Genomic DNA, 20,936 nt, shown 5'->3' on the forward strand with positions numbered 1-20,936 from the left:
CAAAGTGACCATTACTCCAACACACAAGATGGCCACCACCATGTGGTCAAAGATGGATGCCCCCATGTGGACACAAGATGGCTACCACAAGATGGCTGGCAGGGAAGGGCAGTTGTGGGTGATCAGGCCAGCAGTGGATCAGTTTTCAGCTATTACAAAATATGTAAATATCTGTGTTTTCCGATGGTCTTAGGCTCTACAGCAGCGGTTCTCAACCTGTGGGTCACGACCCACAGGTTGAAAACTGCTAGCAGGGTCGCATAAGACCATCGGAAAACACAGATATTTACATTACGATTCATAATAGTAGCAAAATTACAGTTATGAAGTAGCAACGAAAATAATTTTATGGTTGGGGGTCACCACAACATGAGGAACTGTATTAAAGGGTCGCGGCATTAGAAAGGTTGAGAACCACTGGGTTAGGGGGTGATCAGGCTGGCAGGCAGAAGCGGTTAGGGGAAATCAGGCAGGCAGGCAGGTGAGCAGTTGGAAGCCGGCAGTCCTGGATTGTGAGAGGGGTCCCAGATTGGAGGGGGTGCAGGCTGGGCTGAGGGACACGCACACCCCGCCCCCCATGCACGAATTTCATGCACTGGGCCTCTAGTATATATATATATATTTTTTTATTGGTTTCAGAAAGGAAGGGAGAGAGAGTTAGAAACATCAATGATGAGAGAGAATCATTGATCAGCTATCTCCTGCTGCTCCACACTGGGGATTGAGCCCGCAACCTGGGCATGTGCCCTGACCGGGATTCAAACCGTGACCTCCTGGTTCATAGGTCGATGCTCAACCACTGAGCCAAGCTGGATGGGCAGGGTTTCAGGTTTGATTCCCAGCCAGGGCACATACGTAGGCTGTGGTTCGATCTCTGGTTGGGGCATGTATGGGAAGCAACCAATCAATGTATCTCTAGCATATCAATGTTTTGATGTTTTTTCCTCTCTCTCTTTCTCTTTCTCTCTCTTCTTTCTTCTCTTTAAAAAAATAAATTACAAAAGAAACCTAACTGTCCTTATACAAAACTGCTTGGATGGATCTCAAGGAAAGTTTGCTGAATGAAAAAGCCAGCTTCTAAATGATACATATTGTAGGATTCAATTTATATGAGAATGTCAAAATGACAAAATTCTAGAGGTGGAGAACAGATTAGTGGTTACTAGGGGTCAGAAAGGTGGGAGATGAGGGGGTGTGACTGTAAAGGGAGGTCTTCATGATGGTGGAATCTACCTGAGTTAAAGTGGAGATTATAGGAATCTCATATAAAATTGCAGAGAATGAGGCGCACACAGAGAAACAAATGCATATAAGACAGTTGATGTTGAATAAGGCCTGTGGACTGTGCAATGTGGGTTTCCTGTTTTTGACATTGCTCTGTAGTTACTCAACATGCCACTGGGAAACTGGTGGAGGACTTCTCTACACTATTTTTGCAATTTGCTGTGTATCTGTGTATCTACAACTATGTCAAAATATAAAGTTTCTTTTAAAAAAATATTTTGGGGAGAGAAAGAGAGAGAGACATTGATTTGTTGTTTCACTTATTTATGCATTCATTGGTTGGTTCTTGTATGTGCCTAGACCGGGGACCGAACCTGCAATGTTCGCATATCAGGATGGTGCTCTAACCTACTGAGATACCCAGCCAGGGTCATCAAAATATAAAGTTTCAAAAACGGGACCCTAGGAGATCTACACCCTGAGGTCCATATGACCAGGCCCTGGAGTGAGGGGTCCGCTATGCAGGGAGGTCAAGGTAACTTGTGATGACAGAGCTTTATTTATTTATATATTTATTTAATTATGTTTTTATTGATTTTCAGAGAGAGAAAGGGAGAGGGAGAGCAAGATAGAAACATCAATGATGAGAGAATCATCAGTCGGCTGCCTCCTGCACGCCCCCTACTTGGGATTGAGCCCATAACCCATACATGTGCCCTGACTGGGAATTGAACTGTAACCTCCTGCTCAACCACGGAGCTACACCAGCTGGGTGATGGCAGAGCTTTGAGTGTCACTACTCCCATTTTTGCTTGGAGCTCACTGACATGGCATCCACCCTTGCCTTGCTGTTGTTTTTCTTCTACAGCCACTCTTCCTGCTATTTTTCAACATTTTGTTCCTGTGTGTATAACTTCAGAGTTCTGTATTTACAACCTTGACCTGTGGAAGGAACACATTTCAGAAATATGAGTGGTGAGCCCTGGCAGGTCTTCCCAACTAGCACTCTGGATTGAGTTGCATAGGGTCCCCCTGACCCTGAGGAGTCTCTCGGGGAGTGAAGCTGCATCTGGCCAGATTGCCTCCCTCCTGCCGCTTCTCATTTTCCATGTCAGCGTTTCACTTTTCCTTAAATGGGAGTGTGAGCAAATGGAGCAGAGAGGTTGGCTTGTCACATGTGTTGGGTTGTGCTTTTTTAAAATAGATTTTTATTGATTTTAGAGAGGAAGGAAGAGGGAGAGAGAGATAGAAACATCAGTGATGAGAGAGAACCAATTATTGGCTGCTTCCTGCTCACCCCCTGCTGGGGAGGTAGCCCACAACCTGGACATGTGCCCATGACCGGAATCAAACCCAGGACCCTTCAGTCCCCGGGCAGATGCTCTATCCACTGAGCCAAACCAGGTAGGACTTGCTCTTGTTTCTGAATTTGTTTCACAAGTTAGAGTGATTTTAAGACATCACCTTTGCCTCAGCGAAGTGTATACCTTTCTGCATTCTCCACTCTTGGCACATGAACAGGACTGGACTCATCGTGGCATCCTGGCTTGCCGCACTCCACAGCGCAGATGAGAGTGATGTCGCATATCTGGGAGATGTTTCTTTGAAGTTGTGGAGTGATTTTCTTGGGATGGCATGTGGTTTGGGCTGTCCTGGTAGCTGCTTTTCAGTGACATGGGTGTCAGCTCCTCAATTAGGTGGCTGCCTTCCCTGAGCTGCTACTTTTGGCTGGGTCCCTCACATTGTCATGGGATCCTGGAGCGGAGTGAACGACAATCTGCTGTGAGGTGGCAGTGCCTGCCATGCTCTCAGGGTTTAATTCTGCAATATTTCTTCTGAATTTTACTTTTGTTAAAAGACTTTATGGGTGGTTTAAAATTGTATCTGTCTATGTCAATTTATTAGAGTTTTTTCAAGTTGGGAAAAGTTAGGTCATGGCATCTTTATTTTTTAAACTTTGTATTATGGAACTTTTCAAACATCCACAAAAGCAAAAGTGTGCAGTGAGTCCCCATGTCTCAGGTCAGCTTCAGTCTTGCCTGTGCTTGTCCAGCCCTAGTCCATGCACACCTCCTTCTCTTTTCCTTCTTCCCAGAATATTTTTTTTAAAAAATATATTTGTATTGGTTTCAGAGAGGAAGGGGGAGAGAAATAGGAACATCATTGATGAGAGAGAATCATTGATCAGCTGCCTCCTGCACACATTACACTGGGGATTGAGCCTGAAACCCAGGCATGTGTCCTGACCACAATCGAACCGTGACCTCCTGGTTCATAGGTCGACACTCAACCACTGAGCCGTGCCAGGTGGGCCCCAGTGTGTTATTTTAAAGCCAACCCAAAGTTCTGAACCTTAAATGTTCTGAATGTATTTCTCTACTCTGAATGTATTTCTCTACATTCAGAGAAATATCATATAACTTAAATTAAAAATAAGTTATTCATACCATCCAATGAGGTTCAGAGTCCTCAGTTGCTTCATAAATGTGTTTTTGCAGTTGTAGATCTGGGCGATTCATTGGGACCGTTTCTGGACTTGCTTTTAAATTCTCATGTGAGAAACCTGGGGCAAAAAACCCAGACCAACTGTTAGAGGTAGAATATTCCAGAATTCCCTGTGGTGGTCACTTTGGCTCAAGGAAATGCAATGATGAAGCATTAGAGGAGGGCCCTTGCTCCTGGGGTCCACCCTGTTAGAAGTTCCCTCCGTGGATGCTTTCTGGACCTAGAGGATGGCTATGGACAGCAGAGCCCAGGTTCCCATCTGCGGTTCTGCCTCCGGGGAAGTAAATCTGGCAAGTTCTTGCTCTTGTGATGATTTTGGTAGAAAGCTCGCAGGGCAGGATCAATCCTGCTTATAGACCTCTCTCGTGGACCCTGGTAGGAAATCTGTCCAGTAGGACCTCAGGGGGAAGGCCACAGTGTTGGGAACCCCTACCATAAAGGCCACTGTCTGTCTCTCAGGAATGGGCACCACTGACCATGTTATCGTCCTGGCATCCACCAACCGAGCTGACATTTTGGACAATGCTCTGCTGAGGCCAGGCCGACTGGACCGACACGTCTTCATCGACCTCCCCACACTGCAGGTCAGTATGGCCTGAGGCTGCCCTCCTTGGTCAGATGCAGCTGCTGATTCCCTCTGGTGCTTGTCTCCAGATTTTTTTTGGCTCACCGCTCTTCTCATGGTTTTGCAGCTTGTTTTTTTTTTTGTTTTTTTTTACCCACATTGTTTTTCCCTTTATCCTTAAGTATCTGGGGTTGAATCGACATGTCTCAGTTGAGTTTTGTAGTATATTTTTTGGAGAACCTCAGAATTCTCATCCTGACCAGCTCATGTCCTTGGTGCCACCTGGTTGTGGAACATGAGCTCTGCAGCTGCCCTGAAAGCAGGTTGGGAAGGGGTGGGAGATCTGAACCTCTTGGCCCCACCAGCCTCCATATTAGGCCTCTGGTTGGATGTCCACCTCTGTGTAGCCAGGCCTTTGTGGTGGCCCCTGAGGGAGCAGGAATCCAGCATGCAGTGATAAAAGGATCACATGTGTGGTGGAGACCACCATGGGTAGGGACAAGGTTTGGAGGGTGAACCTAACTATTGGTTAGTTGGTTACTGTTTCTGTAGGTACACACAAGGGGGCACAGGGGTGTGGCTTATGGCACACCCAATGCTCATTGTGAATTTGTCTCTCAAACTACTACTCAGTCTAAGAAGTGGATTGAGTCTACCCTCTGACAGCTTCTAGAGGAGTGGCTGTCCATCTTCCTGACCGTAGGAAACGTTTACATCGTTTACATATGCATGAATCGAAGGCTCCACAAAATAACTGTGTTATTTTGATGTGCTTTATTTTCTATTCTGTTTCCTTTTTTCCCCTTTTCATTTTGTAAGGCTGCTTGCAGCGCTAAATTGGTTTCACAAACTATGGTTGTAATTAATGATGAAGAAATCCGGAGAGTGCCTCCCTGGTGGCTCCTCTCTGCGTGGCAGACGTGCTGACCCACACTTGTGTCCTTCTCCCCTGTCTTTGGTAGGAAAGGCGGGAAATTTTTGAGCAGCATCTGAAGAGCCTGAAGCTAACCCAGGCCAGCAGCTTTTACTCCCAGCGTCTGGCAGAGCTCACGCCAGGGTTCAGCGGTATGGGTGCCGGTTCTTATTGATCCTGAGGGAAGAGGGCAGGTGGTCTTTCCTGCATGTGTGAATGCAGGCTTCCCCCGGGTGCCCTCCATTCCCTCCTCTGGGCAGCACAGCCTGGTTGAGAGTGAGGTTGTGCACACAGAGCAGGCAGGAGATAGAAGAATTGCACAACACTTTACTTCTCCCCGAGTGGTGGAAAACCCAATAGTGGTTCTGTGTTTAGACTGCCCCATGTGTGTGTCCCCACTATGGGCAGTCCTAGAAGTTCCGCCTTTAGGGATCCCCACACAGGCTTTTCAGTTCCTGTCCAGCTCAGATCATGAGATTCCGCTGCTCCCACCAGCTGCTGCCATGGCTAGGCCTTGTCACTGCTCTCATCTCCCTCACCATCTCAGTTTTAATTTGTAGACACAGATATCACAAATCAAGAATTTTGGGGGAACATTTTGCTTCCCAGCATTTGTCATCAGTTTGGCTCAAATAAACTCATAAAATTTAAACTTAAAAGTTTTTTTTTCTATAAGGCTCTCATTTTAAAGGTCAATGTACTTTTTTCTTTTGAGTTTCTTAACTAGAATCTTTTGGATACTAGAGAGCCTTTAATTTCTTTTCTTTTTTTTTTTTTTTTTTAAGGCAGGAAGCCCTGTTAGTTATTTTGTTTGTTTGTTTTTTAATTGATTTTGGAGAGAGAGGAAGGGAGCAGGAGAGATAGAAACATCCATCAGCTGTCTCCTGCACTTCCCCTATTGGGGATTAAGCCCACAACCCAGGCATATACCCTGACTGGGATCGAACCAGTGACCTTTTGGTGCATAGGATGATGAGCCACACCAGCAGGACTGTTTGTTTTTAATCATCATCCAAAGATATGTTTTTATGAATTTTTAGAGAGAGAGGAAGGGGGAGAGACAGAGAAACATCGATGTAAGAGAGAAATAGCCATCAGTTGCCTCCAATATGCTCCCTGGACCAGGGATTGAATCCACAACCTTGGTATGTGTCCTGACCGGGAAACAAACCTGCAGCCTTTTGGTGTACAGGATGATGCTCCAACCCACTGAACAACCTGGCCAGGGCTAATTTTTTACCCATCAGTGCACATATGAATTACAGGGTGGAATAAAACACCAGATGGAACATGGAAGTGTGCTGATAACAGCTGTGTAATAAAGCAGTGGAGAAGGCAGAAAGACTGAAAGAGGTTGGAGTGGATGTGAAGAGGTGGTTCTTTGGGTCCAATAGAGCTGGAGCACTGGCTCACAGCCCTTATCATACCTTAACCTTTGACCCCTTTTCATTTATTTGTGCAATTCTCCTTTCCTTTCCTCCTCTCCATCCCTGAGGGAGCAGAACCAACACCCCTGCCATTCCCTGTTTTGCTGACAGGTGCTGACATCGCCAACATCTGTAATGAAGCTGCTCTGCATGCTGCACGAGAAGGGCACACATCTGTTCACACGTTTAACTTTGAGTACGCTGTGGAGCGCGTCATTGCAGGTATGAGGCACAAATGCCAAAAGCGAACTCAGGGTGGGTGGGGTGGAGGGAGTAGGTCAAGCTTAGATGTCACATGGTGGACCTTATCAGCAAGGAATTATTGGACAAGAGGAAAATACGTAAAGTATTTGTATTTTTTATAATTCAGGGCTTGACACTAGGACTTAAAATACTGCAAATTTGCATAACAGCAGACACTCTTTAAATCTATATATATAAAAGCCTAAGTGACTGTCCGACCGTTGGACCATTTGCCCAGTAGCTATGACACGCAATGACCATCAGGGGGCAGACGCTCCAACTAGTAGAGGAGGAAGCCCGATTCCTTGCAGAATCTGCCGTGGGTTAGGTTGCTGCTAGGGCACTGTCAGCCCTGAAGCTGCTTCACTCGCACCCCAGACCCAGAGAGGAGGGAGGAGGGAGCCTGATTCCTCACGGAATCGTATGTGGGTAGGTTGCTGCTGGGGGGAGGGCGGGAAGAGATTAACCAAAGATCGTATATGCATATAGAGGCCTGGTGCATGGATTTGTGCACCAGTGGGGTCCCTTGGCCTGGCCTGCGGGAATCACGCCCAAACTGGCTCTCCGAGGGACCCCACCGGTGCACGAATCCATGCACTGGGCCTCTAGTAGAAGTATAAAAGGATCTTGCAAACCCAAATGTGAGTGGGGCTCAGCCCATTAGCCATCATGTGGTGCCTGAGAGCCAACTGCAAATGGACAGGCCATTGTGCATGGTGTCAGGGGTCTGCACTGCTGCTGCCAAGGACAGAGGGAATGAATGTCTGCTGAGGGCTGTGCTCTACTAGTTAACTCTGTCTCCTATTCCTGTGCTGTGCTTGGGACATGAATGGGAGAGGTGTTTGGGTAGTGAGGGGCTGGGGTGCTTCTGTCAGTGCTTAACCATTGTTGCTCAAAGTGGGATTTATGGCCTTCTATGAGAAGAGTAGGACTGAAAATGAGAGAAAGCATCTAGAAGCTTTCATAACTCCATGTGGCAACATCCAGACATGAGTAGTACATCTTGTCCTTGAACAGGGTTGAGAACAAAAGCACTAGTCCAAGACACTGAAAGTTTGAAAAAGGGAAACTGGTCCTTCCTACAGATGTTTGAGAAGCACAGGCTCTGCATGTAGGTAGTGAGCCCTCTGTCGTAAGCTGTCCCTACAAGAAGCGTGTTCCCATCACCCTCAGTATGAGTTAAAATCTAGGACAAATGCCACCAGGTTCTCAGGCTGCAGCTTGGGAAAGAAGCAAACTTGTGTGAATAGAAGGAACTATAGTTGCTGTTTCTTAGTATAAATTTTGGTTTTGTATAAGCCATTTGTTTTTACGTGGAAATTGATAAACTTACAGTAATATTATCAAAGCAGGAAAGACCAAAGAAAATACTAATAGAATACTGTCCCCCATATCCTCCCTCCCCTGTATGCAGTACTTAGAACAAGAAGAGCTCTCTTGTCCTTACTTTGGTGTGGACTGCCTGAGCTGGAACACATTTGTGTTCAGGTAAAGCCCATCTTGTGGGGCTGTGATACCATATTTAGAGGCTCATATGATCAGCTCTGGTTGAAATGATTCGTCTGCCACAGCCAGTGCATCTTAGAAAGAATTTACAGCCTTATGGTAAATGTGGTGGATGATCCTAGTAGCATGATAAAATAAATATCCTGAACCTAGAGCTTGCATAAAATGGAAACTTAAGGATGTTTGGAAAACTTGGGACAGTGAATGAAATCTTAGCAACAATTTGAACAGGTGAATTGTAAGGTAAAGTTACCAAGACAAGAGATAGTCAACTACTAAGAGCAAAAGAACTGTAGAATCACAGGGACTGCAGTTATCCCTGCTAACTCTGGGAGAAAAGCCAACAAGAAACCTAGAATTTGGAGTGGAGCCCATACTAATCCTGTCAGCCCTGCAGCCCCACCCAGGAAGCCTGCAGGAGCTGTTTGTATTATTCCAACATTTATGGAAGTGGGAACAAACATACCCCCCTCCAACACCTCTCATACCTAATGAGTTTCCCTTTGAATTGGAGCAATAGTTATGGATGGGGTCAGTTTGGGGCAGAAATACAGAAGGTGACCATCCCATGAGGATCTTGCAACAACATGGTAAACAACTTAAGGCCAAGCAAGGAAGGTTCCTGCATGCTTACACAGGATTATTCGTGGGCCTAAACTCCTGGGCATTCTTTCAGGGACGGCCAAAAAGAGCAAGATCCTCTCAAAGGAAGAGCAGAAGGTGGTTGCATTTCATGAGTCAGGCCATGCTTTGGTTGGCTGGCTGCTGGAGCACACTGAGGCTGTGATGAAGGTAGGGTATCGGAGAGTGGGAGCCAGGAAGGGTCTGGGGTCTTGGAGACTGGGGACCCAACTGGCCCTTGAACAATGCTGACTGGGAGCCCCACTTGTTTGTGCTTGATGAAGAGAAAGCACAGCCTGAGGTTGACCTGGGTGGGAACAGGTGGAAGGTGATTGTGCAGGATCCCTCACCTTGGAATCATAGGGCAGGAAGAGGTCTGACCTCTAAACCAGTTGGGTCCAGTTGTGGGCATGACCATTTGAAATCCACATGACTATTTGGGGACTTCCCATCTACAGTTAGTTTTGGAATTAAGAACCATCAGGTTTACTATCAGCTCTAACATGTGGATCTAATGATTCCTAATCGTAAAAAGAAGTGAGTTGAGTACACTTTTTTAAAAACACTCCTAGACATTTGTGAGTTTGATGAAAATGTGATAGTTCCCCCAAAATGTGTGGATTTGTGACCATGAGATCCTTGAATGACCATTAAGGAAAATGTAAATGTTTGGGATTCAGGTGCCCAGTCTGTAAAGATGAGGGCATGGATTGTAATTGTACCCTTCACCAAAGCAAGTGGAGTCACTGGGAGTCTGTACAGGTGGTTTGGTTCCACCAGCAAGGAAAGAGCTGCATTGCAGTTCCCTAAGACCCAAACACGGTAACAATGTAGCAATTGCCAGCCTGGTATGTGAGTGATTAATGTTGGACAATCAGTGATATTAATTGTAGCAGTGTAGATTTTTTATTATTATTCTTTTTTATTGATTTGAGAGAGAGACATTGATTTGTTCCACTTATTTATGCGTTCATTGGTTGCTTTTTTTAAAATTGATTTCAGAGAGGAAGAGAGAGATAAATAGAAGCATCAATGATAGGAGAGAATCATTGATTAGCTACCTCCTGCACATCCCACACTGGGGATCGAGCCCACAACCGTGACCTCCTGGTTCATAGGTTGACAGTCAATCCCTGAGCCATGCCTGGCAGGTTCGTTGGTTGCTTCTTGTAAGTGCCCTGACCGGGGATCGAACCTGCAATCTTGACGTATTGGGATGATGCTCTAAGCAACTGAGGTACCCAGCCAGGGCCACAAAGTAGATTGTTAGTCTGGGAATCTGTGATTATGTCCTGCTGACCAGGCCAGTTCCTTTTATATGCTCATTAGAGGGCTGAATCTACTGTTTTGTGACAGAGATAAGTGGATGCAGCAGTCACTGAAGTAGGTGATCGGGGCTGGGTCCAGGGTGAGGCAGGGGGGACAGTTACCTATAGTGTGATATTTATGGGACACTAAAATATTCAGTAATCATGTTAAATATTTTAAGCCCGGCCGGCTTGGCTCAGTGGTTGACCATTGACATGAACCAGGAGGTCATGGTTTGATTTCCAGTCAGGGCACATGCCGGGGTTGCAGGCTCAATTCCTGGTATGGGGCATGCAGGAGGGAGCCCATCAGTGATTCTCTCTCACCATTGATGTTTCTACCTCTCTCCTCCCTTCCTATCTGAAATCAATAAAAATACATTTTTAAAAAAAGATAAATATTTTAATGCATTATCAACAAAATAAATATTAATGCAGAAAAATCCACAATGATGCAAATATCACTAAAATGAACTCTTCTCAGAATTTTTGCTTTATTAGATGGCTGAAAGTCATAAACTAGTCATAATGAGAAAAACTCCCTCGAGAGGCTCATACTTTGCTAGGGAAAGATAGGTTCTCATTGCTGTTTGGTTATTTCCAGCTTTTTAATTGTAGTTTACGTTAGAGTTGGATTTTAAGTTTCCCCTTTCAATTTTCCGGCTACTGCGAGGTGGTTCTCTTGCTGCTGTAACCCTCAGAAATGGCACCTGCAACCCAAGTCACTCCTTGCTGCTCAGGAACAGGCCTTGTCCTGTTGGATCTGTACACACACCTGGTGTTGGGCAGTGAGGAGGCTAAGGCAAGGTTACTTTCCATTTCTCTCATATAACCTCTTTGTCAGAGGGCCATGGTGCAGGGGCAGGGGTGTTCCTTGGTGGCCTTGGTCCCTTCACTTCCTGGTTGCTTCACCTAAGAGCTCCTGTCGTGGCGGTTCTTTACTTCATATATACCTAGTAATGTACAAGAAAGACACACCCACAGTGTGTGAGCCATTCTCTTTAATGATGGTAGCTTCTTTTTATAAAAATGGGGATAGTGCAGATTTGCTTAACAGCTTTGAAACCCTCTGATTACAGATCTCATATTTCTCACCTTCATCTTTAAAGCCCACATCTTGCCTGCTAACTCAGGCCACCTGACGTTCTGCAGGTCTCCATCGCACCTCGGACAAACGCTGCACTGGGCTTTGCTCAGATGCTCCCAAGAGACCAGTACCTCTTCACCAAGGAGCAGCTGTTTGAGAGGATGTGCATGGCCCTGGGTGGCCGTGTGTCGGAGGCCATCTCCTTCAATAAGGTCACTTCTGGTAAGGAGCTGACCCTGCAGGGCCTGGACTTCTTATAATGTTTTAACATCCATTATCCCTCTGCATGGGGGAGGGTAGGAGGGAGATTATATCTGATGAAAGGATTTGAATAGTAGGATGCAAATATCCTTTAAATTTCATTAAGTGTGTTTTTGTTTAAAACAATTTTTAAAAAATATGTTTTTATTGATTTCAGAGAAGAAGGGGGAGAGAGAGAGAGAAATATCAGTGATGAGAGAGAACTATTGATCTGCTGCGTCCTGCATACCCCACACTGGGGATCGAGCCCACAACCTAGGCATGTGCCCTGACTAGGAATCGAACCATGACTCCTCGGTTCATAGGTTGACACTCAACCAATGAGCCACACCGGCTGGGTTCATTAAGTGTTTTTTAAAGATGAGATATGGTGAAAGGAGATTTGAAACTAAGCAAGACATTTAAAATAATTCATTTGTTACAAAAACGTTTACATACATGTAGACTATAAATGCATTTACTTGGATAATTATTGGTAATCCAAGCAACTTCACTGTTCTCAAGCTATTATTTCACTGGGATGGCTAGAGAGCAGGCAGAAAACTTGCCCTGCTTGATCCCTGGCATTGGGGTTCAGTGTTGACAAGTGTGCCCCGTGTATACCTGGACTTGTGCTGGAGAATTGCTGATGAAGCAAATGCAAATATGCAACCCATGTAGTTTTTTACTTTATTTTATTTATTTATTTGAGGGGGATGGCAGAGAGAGAGATAGAGAGCGTGAGACATTAATTTGTTGTTCTACTTATTTATACATTGCATTTTATTCATTGGTTGATTTTTTTATGTGCCCCACCTGAGGATTAATCCCACAACCTTGGCATATCAAGATGATGCTCTAACCCAGTGGTCGGCAAACTCATTAGTCAACAGAGCCAGATATCAACAGTACGACAATTGAAATTTCTTTTGAGAGCCAAATTTTTTAAACTTAAACTTCTTCTAACGCCACTTCTTCAAAATAGACTCGCCCAGGCCGTGGGTATTTTGTGGAAGAGCCACACTCAAGGGGCCAAAGAGCTGCATGTGGCTCGCAAGCCGCAGTTTGCCGACTACTACTCTAACCAACTGAGCCACCTGGCCAGGATCTGAATAATTTTTTGGACAAAAGAGCATTTTAAAAAGTTTCCAGTCTCTCTCCTAAGGAACAGTAACAGGATACAGTTGTCCCTTGGAGACTCCACATCTGCTGTCTGGCCTAGGTGTTTGCCAGTGGGGTCCCCAGGATGCCCTGACTCTGCACTCCCAGGAAAGAAACCTTTTCTTGGCCCTATTCTCCAGGGGCGCAGGACGACCTGAGGAAGGTTACTCGTATTGCCTACTCCATGGTGAAGCAGTTTGGGATGGCACCGAGCATTGGGCCCATCTCCTTCCCTGAGGCTCAGGAGGGCCTTGCAGGCATTGGTCGGCGCCCCTTCAGCCAGGGCCTCCAACAGATGATGGATCACGTGAGTTCACAGCCCTTGCCGCTGCACCTTGTGCCAGCCTCTGCTCCATTCAGCCCCACTGTGTGGTAGAGGGCAAGTCATTGTATTCAGAGGAGGCCTCCCACCGTGCCCTGTCCCTGAGCCTTCACATTGGGGCTGTTTCTCCTGACCTCTGTTGTCTCTCTGAACTGCCTAGTGTGTGTTCTTGGATGAGGACCCCTGTGTGGCTCCTGATGAAATTGTAGATGATGGGAAACTGGGAATAATATCAAATAAATGCATCAAATGACAGAGCCAGTGCCAATTATCCCTGTGGCCAGCAGGGACATGCTTCATTGTCCAAAGCAGATTGGTCCAGGACAGTGTCCAGCCTGTCCTGGGGCAGCTCTAATTGGCCTGGTGCATGAGCATCTGAGGCAGCTGCGGGCATGGAGGACAGACACAGGGTCCTTGGCCTCTAGGAGGGGCGGGGGGGGGGGGCATCTACAGGTGGGAATGGCTGCTGTGGGCAGGCATCCTGAACTAGGACATTCCCAAGGTTGGGATGGGAACTGACCTTTCCTGGTAATTGTGAGAGAGAAAAGGCTGTGTTTTTGAACCTGCAGTTCTTTGGTGTACTTTGGTGTCAGAACCAGCCTATAGATGATGCTGTGAATAATGGTCAGCTGTTCTCATTACAGATCTCCTTTCTCATTCGCAGGAAGCTCAATTACTGGTGGCTAAGGCCTACAGGCACACTGAGAAGGTGCTGCAGGACAATCTGGACAAGCTGCAGGCGGTGAGACTTGGTGCAGTCTAACCTCCAGGCACCTGTCTGTCTCTTTAGAAGTCGTATGTATAGGTGCTGTTACTACGCTGTGCTGGCATAGCTTGTCACGCTTTTATGGAATACTAGTGGCCCGGTGCACAAATTCATGCACGTTGAAATTAATGAGAAGAAATATTTTAATATCACTATTTGTCCTTTCTCTATAATAGAAGTGTCAACCAAATTCACGATCAACAATGACAGATTGAAACACACATGTGTGATTGGCGCCAGCAAGAGCTTTATATGTATGGCACATGTGCGAGTCAACTTAGCCTTTTATAGATACAGAATAAACTTGCTTCATTAGGCCTGCTTTCTGATGTAGCTAAACTTTTTCCAGCCCAGTGAAGCACACCAACTTGTCTTTCAGGTAATTGTTAGCAACACAGCAGTAAATATCAACACGAAGCACATTATTATTGTAGATCACGCAGGGAGAACAAAGGGTAAAATATTTAACTGCAGCAGTGTTTGACTATATTCTGCACAGTGAGAAAATCTGAAGTCATTTTCAAGGTCACCATTTCTTCTTTTCAGTTGGGTCAAGTTTCTAAGCTTTCTAAATCTCCATTTTCTGGCTAATGAAAAAAAAATAGGATTCCATCGAGTCTCCTGTCTACCTACTCCAGGACTTCTGTGAGGATCAAATGAGATGAGGCACGGGAAAATGCTTCACAGACATTTGGCTACAGTGTAAAATGTTTCCACCTGACTATAAAGCAAGTGGTGTTCCTGGGCTGAAGAAACTGCAAGGAGGCTAGTCACTGGGGAGAGGAAGCCGGGCAATGCTACATGACATCATTACTCAGATGGTTGGACACTTAGCATATTAGCCTTTTATATATGTAGATTTCAAATAAACACAGAATATATATATTTTTTTAGAGAGACAGGTGTGGGAGGAGAGAGAGAAAGAAACATTGATTTGTTGTTCCACTTATTTATGCACTCATTGATTGATTCTTATATGTACCTTGACCAGGTATTTAACCCACAACCTTGGCTTATCAGGATGACACTCTAACCAACTGAGCCACCTGGCCAGGGCTCAAATGAACACAGAAATTTAGAAATCAACATACCAAATATGTGTTCCACCCAACTCAGCTGAAATATAATATTTTCCACTTTTTAGCATTTTATTATGAACATGTCAAGCCAATTCTTTCAAAATAGAAGAACATCATAAACCCTTATGTGTCCATTACCCAGCACCGGCAATTATTAATGTTTGGTCAATTTTGTTTAATCTTTTTCCAACTCAAACTTTTCCTGAAATTTTTAAAATAAAATTTTAAGTTTAGAATAGTTTTATTAGATTTACAGAAAAGTCACAAATGTTGTAGAGAGTTTTTTTATACTCCACACCCAGTTTTTCCTATTATTCACATCTTCCATTAATATGTTGCATTTTTCAGAACCTAGTGAGCCAGTATTGATATATTAACTAGATTTCCTTAGCCTTTTCCTAATGTCCTTTTCCTGCAGGGGCACCTCCACATTTACATTTAATCATCATGCCTCCTTGGGCTCCTCTTGGCTGGGACAATTCCTCACTTCTCTGTTGTTGATGGCCTGCCATGGCAGTGTTAGGAGATGGGTCTGATGTTCTCACAGTAAGACTAGGTTTTGGGTTTGGGATTATCTCTTGACTTCAGAGGTGAAGTTACTGTGTCCCTATACATGTGGGCAGCTCTTGGTTGATAGGCTGTTTCGTTAATGTGAGGCACTGCCAGCTTGGCAGTTGTGCGCATTGGGTCTTCCAAGTGTTGCCACTCACTAGCAGCACCAGCTTTCCCCAGAGTTGTGGTATTGTAGAATGCCAGGCCTTCCCGACATGCTGAGCCATAAACTTTTTTTAAAAAAATATATATTTTTGCTGATTTCAGAGAGGAAGGGAGAGGGAGAGAGAGATAGAAACATCAGTGATGAGAGAGAGAATCATTGACCAGCTGCCTCCTGCAAGCTCCCTACTGGGGATTGAGCCTGCAACCTGGGTTTGTGCCCTTGGCCAGAATCGAACTTGTGACCCTTCAGTCCGCAGGCCAATGCTCTATCCACTGAGCAAAACCGACTAGGGCCGAGCCATATACTAGTACTTGTTGACAACGTCCTTGGTGTCACACATGTGCATTGTCACTGCCACTGGGCAGGACCCAAGCTCCCTGTGATGGGCCGAGGATGTCCTGCCTCGGTTTGCACTATGATCGTGATAGACTCACTTCATCAGTGGGGTACAGAGCTTAGCAATATATTAGAGCAGTCACACAGATTAAGTGATCACCCAGTTTGGGGATGGCAGAAACCAGTCCGTCCAAGTGGTTGTGGCAGCATTCCTTGTAGTGGGACTGAGCAGCAGCAATTGAGTGATGGCACAGAACACTCCCAGGATTCATTCAGCATGTTTTCCATGATCATATCTAGAGAGACAGAGGCCCCCTTTCCAAACTGTGAGGTCCCCCAACTTATACCTCAGTGCCAGCATTCCTCTCAAGTTCCAGCGAGGATGTTCTGCATTTTAGTCCCCTGCCCCCATCCAGACACCCACACCTTGTTTGGTAAAGGAAATCAAAGGTTGCCCAAAATAAGCAGAGATTTGGAAGGGAAGCAGACAATTAATGAGGCTGCAGCTGGCAAATCATCTCCAAGGTTGAGACAGGGAGTGATTCTTTGCTTAAGCTGCCTGTGTGTGCTGCTTCCCTGGGAAAGTGGCCTGTCTGGGGGCATCCTACTCACAGATACCCCTTTCTGGGAGGGTGAGAGGCCCCCCTCTCAGTGCTCTGCTCTCAAAAGGCTCTTGTCTGTGTCCTTGTCCTCCAAGGTTAACACACTGTCCTTTGTTTCTCTTAGCTGGCAAATGCCCTGCTGGAAAAGGAAGTGATAAACTACGAGGACATCGAGGCCCTCATCGGCCCCCCACCTCACGGGCCCAAGAAGATGATTGCGCCTTTGAGGTGGAGAGATGCTGAGAGGGAGAAACAAGACACTGGGGAGGAGGAGGCGCCTCAGCAGCCCCCGCTTCGAGGGGAGGAGCCGTCTTAGCCCAAATAGCTGGACCTCATTAATTAATGGTGCCCGTGACCCAGGCAGTGTTCGTTACTTAGCTGTCCCCCAAGTTCCTTTTCACCGGAGATTTGAACCTCATCGCCCACCCTGGTCCCTGCTGAAGGTCTTTTAAGAGCTTTTGGTTTCTGTACCTGTGATTAGTAAAGACTGCAGAGGTGAATGATTTAGTTTTGCTTTTGTAGATTGTTTTTCCCCTGGGGAGGAGGGTTGTCAGTGCTTGTTACCGGTGCACCTGGAGGAGCTCCCAGGTTTATGACCCAGAAGTCGGGCTCATGCGGGGCTTGTGCAGGGGCTCTTCCAGCTCCTTCGACTTTTTCAGCACGCTAATCAGGATCTTGGATGAAAGGACACTGAGCCAATGTCCTCATCCGCACTCAATGGGCGTACAGAGTAGGGGACAGGCACCAGGCCCTAAAGGATTAAAACACTGCCACCTACTGCCTTGCTGACTGATGCATACAAGAACCTCTCCTCACTGGTCTGGTGGGGGATACCTGAGGACTGTTGATACTTTATGATAGAGAATCCAACTTTGTACCATGTGGTCAGCTCTAACCCAGAGAGGCTGTTGGGTTTGTCCTGGAACATAGGATTGTGTGTTTACAAGTTATAATTTCAGCAATTGAAGAGCCCCTTTTGTAGGAATCTGGGATAAGGGGCCAAGGAGAACTCACCACGCAAGACAGACAAGTGCACTCAGCTCCCATCTCCCTGGAGGTATGCAACATGCACTCAGGTGCTCCTACTTGCTGCCCTCATCACTTCCCCAATTATGGGTACTTCCTGACAGAATGGTGGTTCTGTTGCTGTTCCCACATGGTGCCGAGGAAATGCCCGCTGAGCTGTAGGTGGGCAAATATAGTTGTGATTACACACCTGAGGCGGGGGACACAAGCTTTTTCTTTAAAAAACTTTTCTTTTTTTTAATATATATATTTTTATTGATTTCAGAGAGGAAGGGAAAGATAGAAACATCAATGACAAGAGAAAATCATTGATTGGCTACCTCTTGCACGCCTCCCACTGGGGACCGAGACCACAACCCGGGCATGTGCCCTTGACCAGAACCTAACCCAGGACCCTTCAGTCCACAGGCCAACACTCTATCCACTGAGTCAAACCGGCTAGGGTGACACTTGCCTTTGCTCCAGTTTCCCAAATTCATTTCTAAAGATCTGCATATAGTTAGTCTAGAATTTGCCTGAGGGCAGTATCCTTTGTTACCTATAAAGGTGGATATGGACAAGCTCATCCCTTGTATTTTATCCATTAAAATGGCCCATGTCTGTATATCCTTTGGAAAATCATTTGTTGAGCCCAGAAGATGCTTAGTGAGAAACAGGATGTAAATGGCATGAATGGGCTGCCTTGCTATAGAAGGGGGCAGGTGTAGCTGGCTTCCCAGCACTTGCTGATATGAGTGGGTTCATGGCCCCTCAGCCGGAGGGCAGGGGGTGCTTTGTGCTATGATTAATAGTTGTTTGAAGACTTTGGCCCTCTGGTCAAATTATGTTACCTACCTATCATGAGATATGGCATTTGAGAAGAGTGCCAAGAATTAGACCTCCTCTACTATCTCACTTGGATGATGTTCACACCTCCTTTATTTCTTTTTTGTTAATTCTCACCCCAGGATATTTTTTTCTCATTGATTTTTAGAGAGAGTGGAAGGGGAGCCAAGTGGGTTAGGGAGAGAAAAACATTGATTGGTTACCTCCCAAATGAGCCCCAACCAGGGCTGGGGATTGAACCTATAACCCAGGTACGTGCCCTTGACTGGGAATCAAATCTGAGACCCTTCATTGTGTGGGATGATACTCTAACCACTGAGAGCACCGGCCAGGGCTCACGCCTCCTTTAAAGAGGATCCTAGCCTAGCCCTTGTTGCTCAGTGGTTGAGTGATGACCTATGAACCAGGTGGTCATGGTTCAGTTCCCAATCAGGGCACATGCCCGGGTTTCTGGCTCAATCTCAGATGGGGGTATGTAGGGGCTGGTGGATCAATGATTCTCCATCATTAAAAAGAGGATCCTAAAGGTGAAGAGGCTTCAACAGTACATGGTCCCTAGAGCAGTCAGACCAAACCAGGCAACCTGTGTGCTTGATGCTGGGAACGAAACTCTGACCCTCTGCCCTCCGCCCAGCAGAGACAGTATATCCTGGCCTGATTATAACTTCTGGAAGTCTGTCTAAGTTAGGCATGTGTTTAGCTCCTCATTGAGATAAACACATGTTCCCTAAATAAACACATACACAATTAGAGCCTCGGAAAATCATTAAATAAAAATAATAACTTGTAGTTCTTAAATCAATACAAATTATTCTTCACTCTGATCTATACTCATAAATGTGTTTTCTGTTTAAATTTTTTATTTTTTTGAGGTATAATTGACATATTAGTACATCAGTTTTAAGTGTACAATGTAATGATTCAATATTTGTATATATTGCAAAATGATTGGCACAGTAACTCAACATCAACACAGTTACAGTCTTTTTTTATAAACATTTTTTTATTGAATTCAAAGAGGAAGGGAGAGGGAGAGAGAGATAGAAACATCAATGATGAGAGAATCATCGATTGGCCGCCTCCTGCACGCCCCCTACTGGGGATCAAGCCCACAACCTGCGCATGTGCCCTTGACCAGAATCGAACCCAGGACCCTTCATTCTGCAGGCCGACGCTCTTATCCACTGAGCCAAACCGGGGCCAGAGTCTTTTTTCTTGTGATGAGAACTTATTGACTCTCAGCAACTTTCAAACAAAACATTTATGATTATGATAATGTACTTCCAGTTGTCTTTCACTGAAGTTAGTGTTTTCTCATATTACAGGAACCTTTGAGTTAACCTCTCTCTGGTCATGCAGGCCATGATTTTGGAAAGTTCATAGACTGAATGGTGATGAGTTTTGTGATGAAGCAGTGTAACATTATCCTGTGTTGTTTTTTTTAAAATATATTTTTTATTGATTTCAGAGAGAAAGGGAGAGGGAGAGAGAGAGAAACATCAATGATGAGAGACTATCATTGATCAGCTGCCTCCTGCACGCCCTACACTGGGGACTGAGCCCACAACCCGGGCCTGTGCCCTGACGGGGAATTGAACTGTGACCTCCTGGTTCATAGGTCGATGCTCAACCACTGAACTATGCCAGCTGGGCTATCCTGTTGTGGTTATTAGTTTATTGCTTTGCCTAATTTAGCCATCAGCCCAAATTGATATGACAAAATTAACATGCTAAGTTTTGCAAAATGCTATAGAGATAAGACTTTTTCCCCCACTGTCAAATCACTTTGCTGCTATGATACTAATTCTATTATTATTTTTTTACTTTTATTGCCCTAGCTGGTTTTGCTCAGTGGATAGAGCGTCGGCCTGCGGACTGGAGGGTCCCGGGTTTGATTCCAGTCAAGGGCACATGCCCAGGTTGCCGGCTCATCCCCAGTAGGGGGCGTGCAAGAGTCAGCCGACCTATGAATCTCTCTCATCGTTGATGTTTCTATTTCTCTCCCCCTTCCTCTCTGAAATCAATAAAAATATATTTAATAAATAAAAATGTATTTAAACTTTTATTGATTGTGCCCTTGACTGGAATCAAACCCTGGACCCTCCAGTCCGCAGGCCGACGCTCTATCCACTGAGCCAAACCAGCTACGTCTATGATACTAATTTTTTAAAAAATACGTTTTATTGATTTTTTACAGAGAGGGAGAGGGATAGAGTTAGAAACATCGATGAGAGAGAAACATTGATCAGCTGCCTCCTGCACACCTCCTACTGGGGATGTGCCCGCAACCAAGGTACGTGCCCTTGACCGGAATCGAACCTGGGACCCTTCAATCCGCAGGCTGACGCTCTATCTACTGAGCCAAACCGGTTTCGGCTATGATACTAATTTTAAAAATAAACCAAGACTGTGTGTCGGAAAGGGTTCCAGAAGCTATTGCTGACTGTCTTACATTAGATTTCT

The 20,936-nt window shown here is 45.5% G+C and overlaps 1 protein-coding gene across 2 annotated transcripts in view; it reads left to right on the forward strand.

Moving 5' to 3' along the window:
* The window catches only part of SPG7 (SPG7 matrix AAA peptidase subunit, paraplegin), a 42,800-nt gene extending 25,671 nt beyond the window's left edge, over positions 1-17,129 (forward strand). For both annotated transcript variants that reach the window (XM_080643411.1, XM_080643412.1), the window contains 8 exons: positions 4,189-4,313; positions 5,257-5,359; positions 6,746-6,856; positions 9,060-9,175; positions 11,464-11,620; positions 12,940-13,106; positions 13,786-13,863; positions 16,747-17,129. In XM_080643411.1, coding sequence (XP_080499537.1) covers positions 4,189-4,313; positions 5,257-5,359; positions 6,746-6,856; positions 9,060-9,175; positions 11,464-11,620; positions 12,940-13,106; positions 13,786-13,863; positions 16,747-16,938 — 1,049 coding nt within the window. In that variant the 3' untranslated portion in view covers positions 16,939-17,129. The remainder of the gene's footprint in view (positions 1-4,188; positions 4,314-5,256; positions 5,360-6,745; positions 6,857-9,059; positions 9,176-11,463; positions 11,621-12,939; positions 13,107-13,785; positions 13,864-16,746) is intronic.
* Positions 17,130-20,936: the final 3,807 nt, after the last annotated feature.

This window comes from Plecotus auritus, assembly GCF_963455305.1.
Source record: "Plecotus auritus genome assembly, chromosome: 10".
Classification (NCBI taxonomy): Eukaryota; Metazoa; Chordata; class Mammalia; order Chiroptera; family Vespertilionidae; genus Plecotus; species Plecotus auritus.